We start from the raw sequence: 12,425 nt of genomic DNA on the forward strand, positions 1-12,425 counted from the left end.
TCCTAAATCTTCACAAGAAGCATGTGTTTGTGAAGAATGGCATAGGCACATTATGCCATCCTGCATCCTTCACCCTTTAAACTCCTGACTCCAGTATGTTTCTATTGCTACCTGATTGCATAATAGTTTCATACACAAATGTTAACTCTGTCAGCTGATATAGTGTGGCTATTTTTAGCACCAGAAATCTATTAATTGCATTCTTATTCCTTTACTTGGCAACCTAAAATGATTTCTTAAACATCTTAATGTGATTCATGATAAATCACATAAGAACTATTCAGAATTCTTTTTCTGGAATATAACTTGCCATTTCTACTAACATCTCAAGCATCTGTTGCTTATAGCACATCTCTACACCAGATATTTTGGCTAGCTTACTAGCTCATGAAATGCAACCAGAAGGTTTGTTTTCTTAAAGGCACATTGGTAGCTTCGCTAGCAACCACAAGAAGCTTTAACCTTCCTTCAGGCTATACAGTGGGACTTTCAATTACTACCATGCTTTTTCCACATTCTGCTTTCTTTACCCAATTAGAGCATGGTTTGGTAACGTTCTGCATGCTTCCAGCTATTGTTGCTTTGTCTGTTCATCTACAAATTATGGAAACGAGTAAAATAAGAGCCAACAACAGTAGGATTTAGCTCAATTCTTTGGTTTTATCTTTTGTAGAGACATAAAGTGTTTGAATTCCAAGACACTTTCCAATGCTTATCAGTATTAAACTTTTCAAGCCAGAATTAATGGTTATCTGGCATTAATGTGTGAATTATTTTTCCTAAGAATTTTACGAAACAAAATTAAACAAGTTATCCACTGCAGGAGATGAAAGCCAGATCACTAGCACTTGTTTTGGGAGCACCTTGATTTTATGTTTTTTCCAATGGATTGGAATTGCAATAATGGTCATCTCAACTATTTCTCTAATGTGATTTCCCTGTTTTCCATGTGCTAATAACTCATCTGACCTTTACATCATCTAAAATTTTTTGGAATGCAAATTTCCTTTGACGAACTCTTAAGTGAGCTTTTTGCCACTTCACAATCCATACAGCCAAAGCTTGTGCTGTCTTTTTAGCAATAATTCTTATATGTAATTCTGGAACTATTATTCCAGAACTACATTGCTCAATCTTCTCCACAATCTTACTGTTTATTCCAGAAATTACTTAAGTGGCCCTTACAGGAGTTCTGAAACTTCTTGAAGAACCTGAAGTTCCCAAGTATTGTGAAATCTATTTTTTATTTTTCTTAATAGGGTGCAGTACAGATGCCAAGCAAGCTGAGGAGCAATCTGCAGCTGCAAGTGAAGAACTTTATCCTTTCTGTAGGGAGCCAAGTTATTTTGAAATCCCTACAAAAGAATTTCAGCAACCTTCGCAGGTAGCAGAGAGCACTATTCATGAAATTCCAACAAAAGACACCCAAAGCTCCCATGCAGCAGGTGCAGGTCATGCTTCCTTTACCATTGAATTTGATGACAACACTCCAGGAAAAGTAACAATCAAAGATCACGTGACAAAATTCACAGTGGAACAGCGTCACAAGTCAAAAAAGCCTTCTTCCTCCAGTGGTCAGGACCTGCCCGGGCTTCAAACGGTGATGATGGCCGCAGAGAGCAAAGTAGCAGATTGGCTAGCACAGAACAATCCTCCTAGAATGATATGGGAACCAACAGAGGAGGATTCCAAAAGTATTAAGAGCGATGTTCCAGTGTACTTGAAGAGACTGAAAGGTAAAGTGAATAATTCCAGCTATGCTTATTTTTGAAAGCAACAATTCCTCACCAGCATCCAGTGAGTGGATCCCTGAGCCCTTGTGGAGTTCATTTGAAACCACAGATACTCCACATGTGTGCAAGGATCTGTGCTGGGAAATTTTATTGCAGTATTAAGTCTTAAAAAAGAAAGCCAAATCCTAAATCATCTTACAATAAATATACTAATTGGAGATATTCTAGTACAGCTGAAAACATCAGGTATTTAAAACATTGATCTTGAAAGGGAAAAGGAAAAAACCCCAAACCTTAAACTTTATATATTTCACTTTTAACCATGCATTACTTTTAAAAGCTGAATTGCTTTTTAGAATCAAAGCTCTGAAGTTCAAATTATGCTTTTAGCAACTCTTCCAATAGCATATGTTCTGCGAATATTCATGTGCTCTAAGAAAATAATTTATGGCAAAGAATACATCATATAGGTATTCTGCTTAAATCGATCATGTATGATGGAGTCAAGTTTGAGTCAGGAATCTGAAATAGACTAAGAGCTTCAATTTCTATACTAAGCTTGCAGAGTGTTGTATTTATAAGAATGTTGCTGTTGAATGGCATTCCAGGTGATTATACATGTTCATTTACTGCAGACAATGACACTTCAAATAAAATTAAATTAAATGTTAAGCGTGAAAAGTATATTTTCTTTTGTATGCCACTTAGCAGAATAGAGAAGAAAGTATTTTAGAAGTTCAGATGAAGATTCCGGTGACATTCAAACTTTCAGAATGAAGACTTCTGAAGAACTTTTTCAAGTCTCTCTTATTTTCTGTTTTTAATTGCAGCAGGCTAACCCTGCAATTCCCATTTTTCTTGATTCTGCCACATTATCATGTCTACCCCTTAAACCAGCTGGGTACAACGTGCTTTGTCTTACTGATCAAAAATCTGTTTTCTAAGGCTGACTCTTCCAAATTAATCTAAAAAATAAAATTTTGAAAACAGAATTATATCAATGTACTAGCATTAAGATAATAGCATAATATTTCTTCTAGAGTATATCACAGAGCATTCTTTGCTCTTCATGATACTGTATTATATTAATGAACATTCTTTAAAATATTTGCTGTGTCACTTTGATAAATAGGAAGGGCTTTGTTTACAAGGCCTTAGTCTTTTCCTGGCAGAAACTGCTCAAAATTTGAAAAATTTTCACCTGAGAGGTGTAAGTTATGGTGTGCATATGACCATGATAAATATCTGAATTTTGTAAGCTTCTGCGATCTGTTTGTCTTATCACTCATTACCTGTACATTTTCAAATAGTAAAGGTAGAGGATATAATTAGCCACTTTGAAAGTTTGATTAAAAAAAAAAAATATCTTCAGCTTTTTCTTAATATCGTGTACTGAAGTCACACTGATAAAATTATGTTGTATGATTTTCACTGTAGTGTTGATATTTATTGTTATTATTTGGAAGTATATGAACCATCACATTGTTTTCATAGGCACTGTACAAATAGGTAACAAAAAGGAACGTAAGTTAGGATTTCAGCTGTGTATTCAGTGCTATTAGTCTGATAAGTAAAGTTTCTCAATATGTGGTTACTATTTAACTGAATAGTAGCTGCATAACCTAACTATGTAAATGAAAACCTTAAAATGTTGTACGTTCTATGTACACACGAGTAAGACTTGATCCAAAAGAGTTCATAGAAGGTAAAAATTTTCCTTCCCAGGAACTGAGCTAAAACTTAAAAGTGTAGACACTTTCACTGTACACAAGTTGCTCTCTGTTAAATGTGACTTACTGTGTACAAGTATCCAGCCTTCCATGCATTTCAGGTATCATTACAAAGTATATTTATATGCATATATATGATTTATTAAATATTTAATTGTCATTCATAAATCTCAAAGTAGTTTGTGGAATGAATGTGTAATAACCATTTTACATGCATACAGATGCTGAGGGAGTGAGTGATGGAAAAACTCATTGTATTTCTTGGAAAGAGTAATAAAGAATTCATTCCAATTTTCTGTAGACATTTTTCATGATAAACTGTTGTAAATGTGTGAGGAATCCAACAATATGAACTGTGGCTCTCAATGGGTTTTTTCAGCTACCAGAAGGACTATTTTAAGGGTTTCTTTGTCCTCTTAACCTTGCCTAGAATGTTTCAGTAGTCATTTGTAATCAACTGGCTGTGTAACAAAATTCATATAATTGGGAAACATACTATAGTACAGTTGGTAAAATACTGTCTTTTGTAAGTCACTGATAGGTATTCACAGATGAGAATGTTGATGAAAAGGGTAATTTAAATGCACTGCTGTTACTTAGCTTATAAAGTGTTTCATTGTTTGACTCATAACGAGTTGAATGCATTACCAGGAGTTGTACAAAATTTGCAGAGCCAGGTACTGAAAGCTGTTGGAGTATAAACAGAAAACCAATGTGAAATTCTTTCTTAGTTTGCCGGTTTCTTTTGTATGGGTTGGGTTGGGGTTTGGGGTGTTTTTTGTTTGTTTTGTTGTGCTATATATTCTTTTGCTTTGCTTGTAGGGAATAAGCATGATGATGGTACACAAAGTGATTCAGAAAATGCTGGTGCACACCGGCATTACAGTAAGCGGGCAGCACTTGAAGAACACTTAAGGCATCATCATACAGAGCTGAAAAAGTCACACCAGAAAGTCTATTCCACGGAAAAGCAGCAAGAGCAAGCCGGTTTGAGTCAGACTGCCTTTATGATTGAGTTTTTTGATGAAGACCATCCTCGAAAGAGACGTTCTTACTCTTTTTCTCAGAATGTAGGAGCTCTGTGCCCAGAATCTCCATCTCCAACACCTCATGCACGAGCTGAAAGAGTGAAACCTACGTCAGGAGAGAAAGCAGCCCCATCATCTGTGCAAGCCAGCTCATCGCATCACAGAGCAGTGCATGGTGTTCATGCAAAACTTCTAAAACAAAAATCAGAAGAACCCTCTGCTGCATTACCTGTCTTACAGGCTGCATTATTAAGGAGTTCGGGAAGCCTTGGCCATAGGCCTAGTCAGAACCAGGAGATGGACAAAAAGTTGAAAAGCCAACATATTTCCGCTGCTACAGAAAAGGACAATGAGGATGACCAGAGTGACAAAGGTACTTACACTATTGAGTTGGAAAATCCCAATTCTGAAGAAATGGAAGCCCGTAAAATGATTGACAAGGTGAGAAACCTAAAATGTATACTGTTGTTAAAGTGGTATGTGATGTGTGGGCAACAGTCTACCACTTCAATTCTACTTATTAAAGCTGCTGCAATAGTCCAGGTTTTTAAGTCAGTCTATGATGATGAAACGTGGAATGTCATAAAAGCAGCAGCAGGCATTTGGTTAAAAATTATTCCTGTTTGATACTGCTGTTCTTTTAGTTTGGTCGTTTTAATGTGTGTTTTCAAAAGATTTAAGTACTGTAAGAATACTAGGCAACAGAATTCAATTAACTGGTATTTTTACGAGAGTTGTTCGATTTGAATTTGTTATGTCCCTGTGGAAATACTCACTTGTTCTTAAAATCCTATGGTCTCTATAGTTTTCAGTATATGAATTGTTTCCATATAAATTGTCATGTAGAAATAGAACGTAAATCTTTTCTGTACTTACAAAAAAAAAAGTATATTCAATAACAATAACTTAAATTTCAGCACCCATTATAAAGAGTAAGTATAAGAATGCTTTCATTTCAAGAAAATGTTTACACGATAGCAATGTCATTTACCTAGTTCAAATATAGGTATATGCTTCATTAGGCTTATGAATCTTATGATGACTAAGTAACTTTTACATCTTGGTAACAATATAAATAACAATACAAATCAAGATTACAGTTAAATATCTGCAAATAACTGTCATTGGATTCAACAGGAAGATATAGGTAGGTGAAGCTATGTTTAATCATTTGGCTTAACTGACTCTTGAAGAGGATTTTTTTTTTTTCTGTTATTGTTGTGTTTTCCTAAACAATACATTATGGTAGAATGCTGGCATCCAAATCTGGGCATTTTTTTGGCCAATTTAACAGGAAATTAATTGCTTACTTGTTATATAATTATGTGAGGATCAATTCTGTGTGTCTAAAACTATTCTGAGATGAATAAATACATTAATACATTTAGAATTAATTTTGGCTAAACATTGAATAATATTTTTTTGAAAGACAAGCTAGCTTTGCTGTTTTCATTTTGTAGAAAAATGCTGATATAGTGGGGAAATGGGAAATTTTATTACAGATGGTTTTATGTTAAAAAAGGTGTTTACGGAGCGTTGGGGGCGAGGGGGATTACAATAAAGAGAATTACCTTCAATAAAATCATAAAGATAATGATTTCACCTCTTATGGATTCAGAAAAGGAGATGTTTGACTTCTTTGAGTCAGTATTCAAAGAACTTCTGAGAACTAAAACCATTCCAAATGAAGCAAGTGAATATTAAAGAATGTCATTGCTTTGACTTAGTGACAACAAATATCTACATTTCATTCTTATGTTATAAATCTTCAATTAAATTTCATCAGAAAATGTCTTTGCTAGGTATAGTTGTGCAGTAGGGTTTATTTAGAAACCAGAAAAAATAATAACGTTTGGAAATAGACAGTATATGTACTTTATAAGAATGTTAATACTGTCTAATGTGTAATAAGATTTCAAATTATTTGTGGTCTTTAATATCCATTCAGGATATCCACAGTCAGTTTTTTGTTTGAAACAAATCTCTCCTGTTCCAGGAGATATTCAGAACCAGGAGGTGAATGTAAGCATTAGGGATGGTAGATTATTACTGGTAGTTGTATATTACTGGTAATGTTGTATAAAAAGCTTTTGGATATCATAAATACCCCTTACTGCTAACCTAAAAAAAGTGTCACCACTTGAAGTTAAAGGTTTACTAGGAAGTAAAGAAAGACTGTGTTTCTTTGAGATCTTTTCATTTAGTATCTGTACTGAAGCATCATGAACAGTATATTTTACAACCAATTCAAAGAGTCCAGCTGCACAATTCTTATTTGATTTGGTAATATGAAAGAAGTATGATATTATTTTTGTGAAGTGCAGAAAAACAGCCAGTGAAGAAAATCAAAACCAAATGGAAGCCAAAATTTCTTCCTTCAGCTGAGCTCAGCTTTGCTTCCCTCCTATTTTAAATTGCTAATGCTGTGGATTCTGTTACTTTGCTGAAGGAGGATAAGTGAAGAACAAGACAAGGACTTTTGCTAGCCTGTTTACTGCTGTGCTGCTTTATTGAGGATTTAAAAGAACTATTGGTATACATTTTATCAATAATTCCAGTATAACCTCTTTCTTTGTTGGCAAGTCAGTCCTTTTTCTCAGCAGTTACAATGCCTGCTCAGTGAGTCTTATTTAAGAGTACCTGCTGAGGCAAAAGATTAGCTGAAATTCAGGAGTTGCATTTGTTAGAATTGGCATGAAAATGCACTACAAATAGCAAGGGTAACTTTCAAAAACATTTGCACAAATAATGCAGTCTTGTCAGTAACAATTTACACTAGAATGGTGCTAAGATCCATGCCTGCTTTACCTGAAGAACTTCCTGTAGAATAAAGTACTTCTGGTTTGGGGTATTTTTTCCCTTTTACTGGAAGAAAGGGTGAGAATGACCAAAATATCCAAAGATTATTTCCACTGAGACTCATTCATTTGCAAAACCTTAGCTTTAGCCTTACTCTTATAGGCAGAGTCTACTCTTTTCTCTGGAAAGGAACATAAGAGAAAACCACAAATGCAAGAGCATCATTAACTTGTCAGAAATCAAGGCATGATTAATCGTGCTTCATTGAGTTAAGAATCCAAGAGAGGTATGCAGAAAATAGAAGTTAAAATTCTCAGAAAAATATAACTTAAAAAAGGGGGGGAAGACCTTAAGATTGAGCTATATTGTTTCCTTGAAAAGTATCATTTTTGCTTAATATAGCCTTTTACTAAATTTTCTAGGAAATAGACTCAAGGATATAGGTATTTATGTGAAATGATTTTAAAAACACAAAAAGGATGCTTTCCCGCTTTTTCAACATCTTGATTTCATTTAATTGCTCTGGATCCATTTTTACATCTGGTATTCTGTCAGTCCCTAAGAAAAAATATTGTCTCTACAGCAGAAAAGGAGTAGAATAACAAACAACATATTCTTTTTTTTTCCTTTACCATTTTAAAGTGTGGTTATTGAAAATAGAATGTGAGAAAAAGAGAAAAATAATCAGACGGAAAGAGGAAGACATTTTCTAAGTATCAGAAAAAAGCTTTTTAGTGAGATACCTTTCCCTAAGAGAGGTGTAATCATTTATCTGCCGTGATGACTGTCTCAGAGTGAATGTCTATCACTTACCTAAAATGAAAGATTCCAAAAGTATTGAGGCTTGTGCCTTACACAACTTTCAACATGTAGATAATTTGTTGAGCCAATGAGATTAAAGTCAGACAAGATATAAAGGACTGACAGGCAAGGTCACTGGAATAAAATCAATTTATACAAATAGAAGCAGAGAATGAACTGAATAGGAGAAGAGAAATTTGTTAAATTGTTTGCAAATTTGCAAGACTTAAAAAAATAGATTTGATTTTAGGGTGGAAAAATAAAGTACGTCGTGAAAATAGTAAGTAGATAGTCTTCAGCTGTAAACGTAAAATAAAAAAAGATGCAAGACCTGTACATTGGCGTCCTCCAAAGGTTGTTCCTGCTTCACTTGTGTGTCAGTTAATCATTTGGATTCATTGTATTTTAAAATCTTCTATGCTTAGATGAGCCATGATAGGAACTGGTGTAATTACTTATTATTTCAGGAATACTAGTAATTATTTCTTCTGTGCTGTTATTTGAATTTTATTGATAAATCTTAAAGATATTGTCAGAGGAAGTAAATATCACTGCTTTGTGGCCATCTTTGAACAGGTTGCTTATGACACACCAATTCTAAATATGTCTCTTAGAACAAAACAAACATCTTGAAGAATAAAAAAATAAGTTTAAAAAATTAAATAATAAGTATAAAAAATAAACAGCAACATCAAATTTTGTAGAGGTTAGGAGAAATCTCTGGCTATGTTATTAGGCAGAGACAGAGAAGCAGTCATCATAAGAAGATTTCATAGTTGTTTCTGTTTTAAAATATAATACATATACATGTACATTTCCAGGACAAATATCAAAACATGGAACTGTCATAGAAGAAAAATGGGTAGGGCCTAGGGGTTTTTTGTTTGGTTTTGCTTAAGCAAATTTCATTTAATGTTATTTTTGAATGGAAATATGTCCCATTGTAGAGACAGTGGTTATAATTTCAAGTTACAATATAAGTTACAATCTTCAGCTGTTACCCACTATAACTGCCTTCTCTGGTTAGTCAATCAACTGGTGAGAATGCTATCTCCTCAATATTTCTGCACTTACATAGGATAAAGCTGTGCTTTTCACAAGTAACACAAATCCATGGACACAAATTCCATCTTGTATTTTTGACATTTTCTCCAAAACACATATTCTAAGACTTCTGACTCATTTCATTTTTTCGTATCTTAACATTCTTGCTGTTTCTTTCAAATTGTGTTGGTTTTCTGATATATCGAGATTGAGTGAATACTGCCAGTATTACTGCTATGAAAATGTGTTGTATGTTTCCCTCATCTCTCACTAAGTTTATTTGCATTTTTATTCTGTCATGGGTTTCCATATGGTCCTCTGTTACCTTTGTTTTACAAAATACAAATTCTAAGCAAGATCGGTGCTATTCCTCACAAACTCATGTGATCTTTTTACTTCTTCTTTACAGTATAAACATATGGTTGTGTCTTAATGTTCTTTATAAATAGAGAACACTTGAAAAATAGCAATAAACTTTGCTTAATAAAAGCACTTTCATTAGCCAATGGTACTTCTACATCCAGGTGTTCAAATGTCACATTCATAGAGAAGTATGAATTGGTTAGTAGTAGTATGAATTGGTTAGTAGGTTTAGAAAATAAATAGCTTAACAACATGAAAGAAAGCTATGACTGAGAAATAGATGCTGGCTCTCTATTTATACTTGTAGAGCTCTTTTTTAAATTACCATTGAGAGCAATTTCATCAACATGTAAAGAAGAAAAGCTGGTCTTACATACTACAAAGACCACCTTGAACATACCAGGCATACAATATCCTCTTCTCAAATAGCTTCAGAAAGCCATAATTCATTCTAGCAGAACAATACTCTTATTGTTGCAGCTGACGGATAAGTACAATATAAAACCAATTCAGAATTTGGATTTGATTTAGAACATATTTTCAGTGTTAATTTTAACACATAAAATACGCTAGTAAATAGGGCAGAATCGTAGGATTATTTTTTCCTTAACATCCAGCAATTCTGCCCTTTAGATAGGCTCAGTGCTTCTTGCTATTAACACTTAGCCATTGCTATTTTGCACTGAGTTATAAATTTTCTATCTGTTTTACATTTTTTAAATATCTAGATTTGCTCTATTAGAAGGAAGTTGTTCTCAGCCATAATATCAGGTTAAACAATCTTCCCAGTCCACAGAAAAGGTAAGTCTGTCAGTGGATGAAACAATTCAAAATTATGTTTCTGCAGTTCATCTGCCTTTTTGATGATATAAAAAGACTGCAAATTATCCGGCTGAGATTCCTTTTTTCAATAAAGCAAAATACTGCCAGTAATAAATTTTAATAAATGAATGTGTAAATAATTCTGGATGTGTTTGGAATATTAAATACTTTGAGGCTATTGTAATAAATAAAAAGCAACTCAATGAGTTTTTTGCAAGATCTTCAGGGTTTTTCTTGGGGGTGTCCTTTTAAGTTTGTTTTGTGTAGGGGTTTTTGGTGTTTTTCTTCATCAGACAATTTCATTTCGGGTGATTTCTGAATGGAAAAACTTTGTAGAACTTACTATAGCAGAGTTAAACTCTTCTATGCATGTGTGGGAAGAGAAGGAATAGAATAGAGGCTATATATGTGTTTCAGTTCTCATCAGCATAGCTAACCAGGGAATCTAGAATGTTATAGCAGCTCATACGCATATGGAAACATTGGGCTTAGATAAAGTTTTATTTGGTCCCAAAATTGTTTTCTTCAATTATATTCATTTAAATTTCCTGATAAATAATATTTTTTTTTTATCAGCAAAGTACTTTTAGATTTCAAATTCAATATTCTGATTCCCAAACAGAAGTAAAACTTGAAAAATGTACCAAAATCAAACCACAATCCATCCTTCTGCTATCTTCAAAAAGAATTATTGTAATCATTTAATGGTTTTGTTTTCAATGCAAAGTTCATATTTTAGATCATGTTCCAGTTTATTTTATATTGGAAAAGGATACTGTTTTAAAGTCTTTGTTTATATAGCTAGACAGGCCATAATAGTAATGATCTTGTTTTTAATGTACATGCTATCATCTTTAATTTTACTTGATTATACAATCTGCAAAGAGTATACATAAAATATATTATCATATATAATAAAATTGTAGTAAAATGGAATCTCCTTATTCTTTTTGCTCCCAGGGTATGTCTGTTCATACCATATTACGTTACTGGCTAATGTGTTCTTCGAGGACTGCATACTTTTGAATGATTTGTTGTTGTGCTTCCTTTAAGTGTTCATAAAGCTTGTTTACTGGATTTTGTCTTCGTCACAAACAAAGTTTTATCAATAATCTTGCAGACAGTATGAAACATTGTATTAAGCATAAAATAACTGCTAAATGAAGAATTGTGGACTGACAAGTTTAAGATTAATGTTATTCTAAATATTTTGAAAGTAAGAATGACAAAATCATGAGTAGGTATTTTATTACATTGTTGTATTTGTATATATTGGGGAACAAACAGGAGGAGCTAGAGATGTGTGCACGCCTCCAAGGCTACGATCTCATTGGTATCGTAGAAACTTGGTGGGATGACTCCTATGACTGGAGTGTTGCCATGGAAGGCAACAGCCTCTTCAGGACAGATGGGCAAGGGAAACGAGGAGGCAGTGTTGCCTTATATGTCAATGAGCAACTGGAATGCGTGGAGCTCAGCCTAGGGATGAATAAAGAGCCGACTGAGAGCCTATGGGTCAGGATTAAAGGGAGATTGGGAGCAAGGGACATTACAGTGGGGGTCTGCTACAGGCCACCCAACCAAGAAGACTGAGTGGATTAAGCCCTCTATAGGCAGATAGGGGAAGCATCACGTTCACAGACCCTGGTCCTCATGGGCGACTTCAACCACCCCGACATCTGGAAGGGTAACACAGCCAGGCATAGGCAATCCAGGAGGTTCTTGGATTGCATTCACGACATTTTCCTTTTCTGAGTGGTGGAGGAGCCAACAATGAGAGGAGCTATGCTGGACCTTGATGTTACCAACAAGGACGGGCTGGTAGACAGTGTCAAACTCAAGGGTCGCCTGGGCTGTAGTGACCATGAAATGGTCAAGTTCAAGATCCTTGAGGCAGCAAGCTGACCACCCTTGACTTTGGGAGAGCTGACTTTGGCCTCTTGAAGAATGTGCTTGGTATGGTGCCATGGGATGAAGCGCTGGAGGGAAGAAGGGCCCAAGACGATTGGTTAATATTCAAGGACCACCTCCTCCAAGCTCAGGAGCAATGCATCCCTACAAAGAGGAAGGGAGGCAGGAAAGCCACAAGACCTGCATAGATTAAT

General features: G+C 34.6%; 1 protein-coding gene across 2 annotated transcripts in view; it reads left to right on the forward strand.

Annotated features, from left to right (window-relative positions):
* The window catches only part of CEP170 (centrosomal protein 170), a gene marked incomplete at its 5' end in the record, with an annotated part of 82,232 nt that overhangs the window by 21,097 nt on the left and 48,710 nt on the right, over positions 1-12,425 (forward strand). For both annotated transcript variants that reach the window (XM_082480162.1, XM_082480163.1), the window contains 2 exons: positions 1,260-1,736; positions 4,286-4,932. In XM_082480162.1, coding sequence (XP_082336288.1) covers positions 1,260-1,736; positions 4,286-4,932 — 1,124 coding nt within the window. The remainder of the gene's footprint in view (positions 1-1,259; positions 1,737-4,285; positions 4,933-12,425) is intronic.

The sequence above is a fragment of the Vanellus vanellus genome, assembly GCF_965231255.1.
Source record: "Vanellus vanellus genome assembly, chromosome: 3".
NCBI classification, from domain to species: Eukaryota; Metazoa; Chordata; class Aves; order Charadriiformes; family Charadriidae; genus Vanellus; species Vanellus vanellus.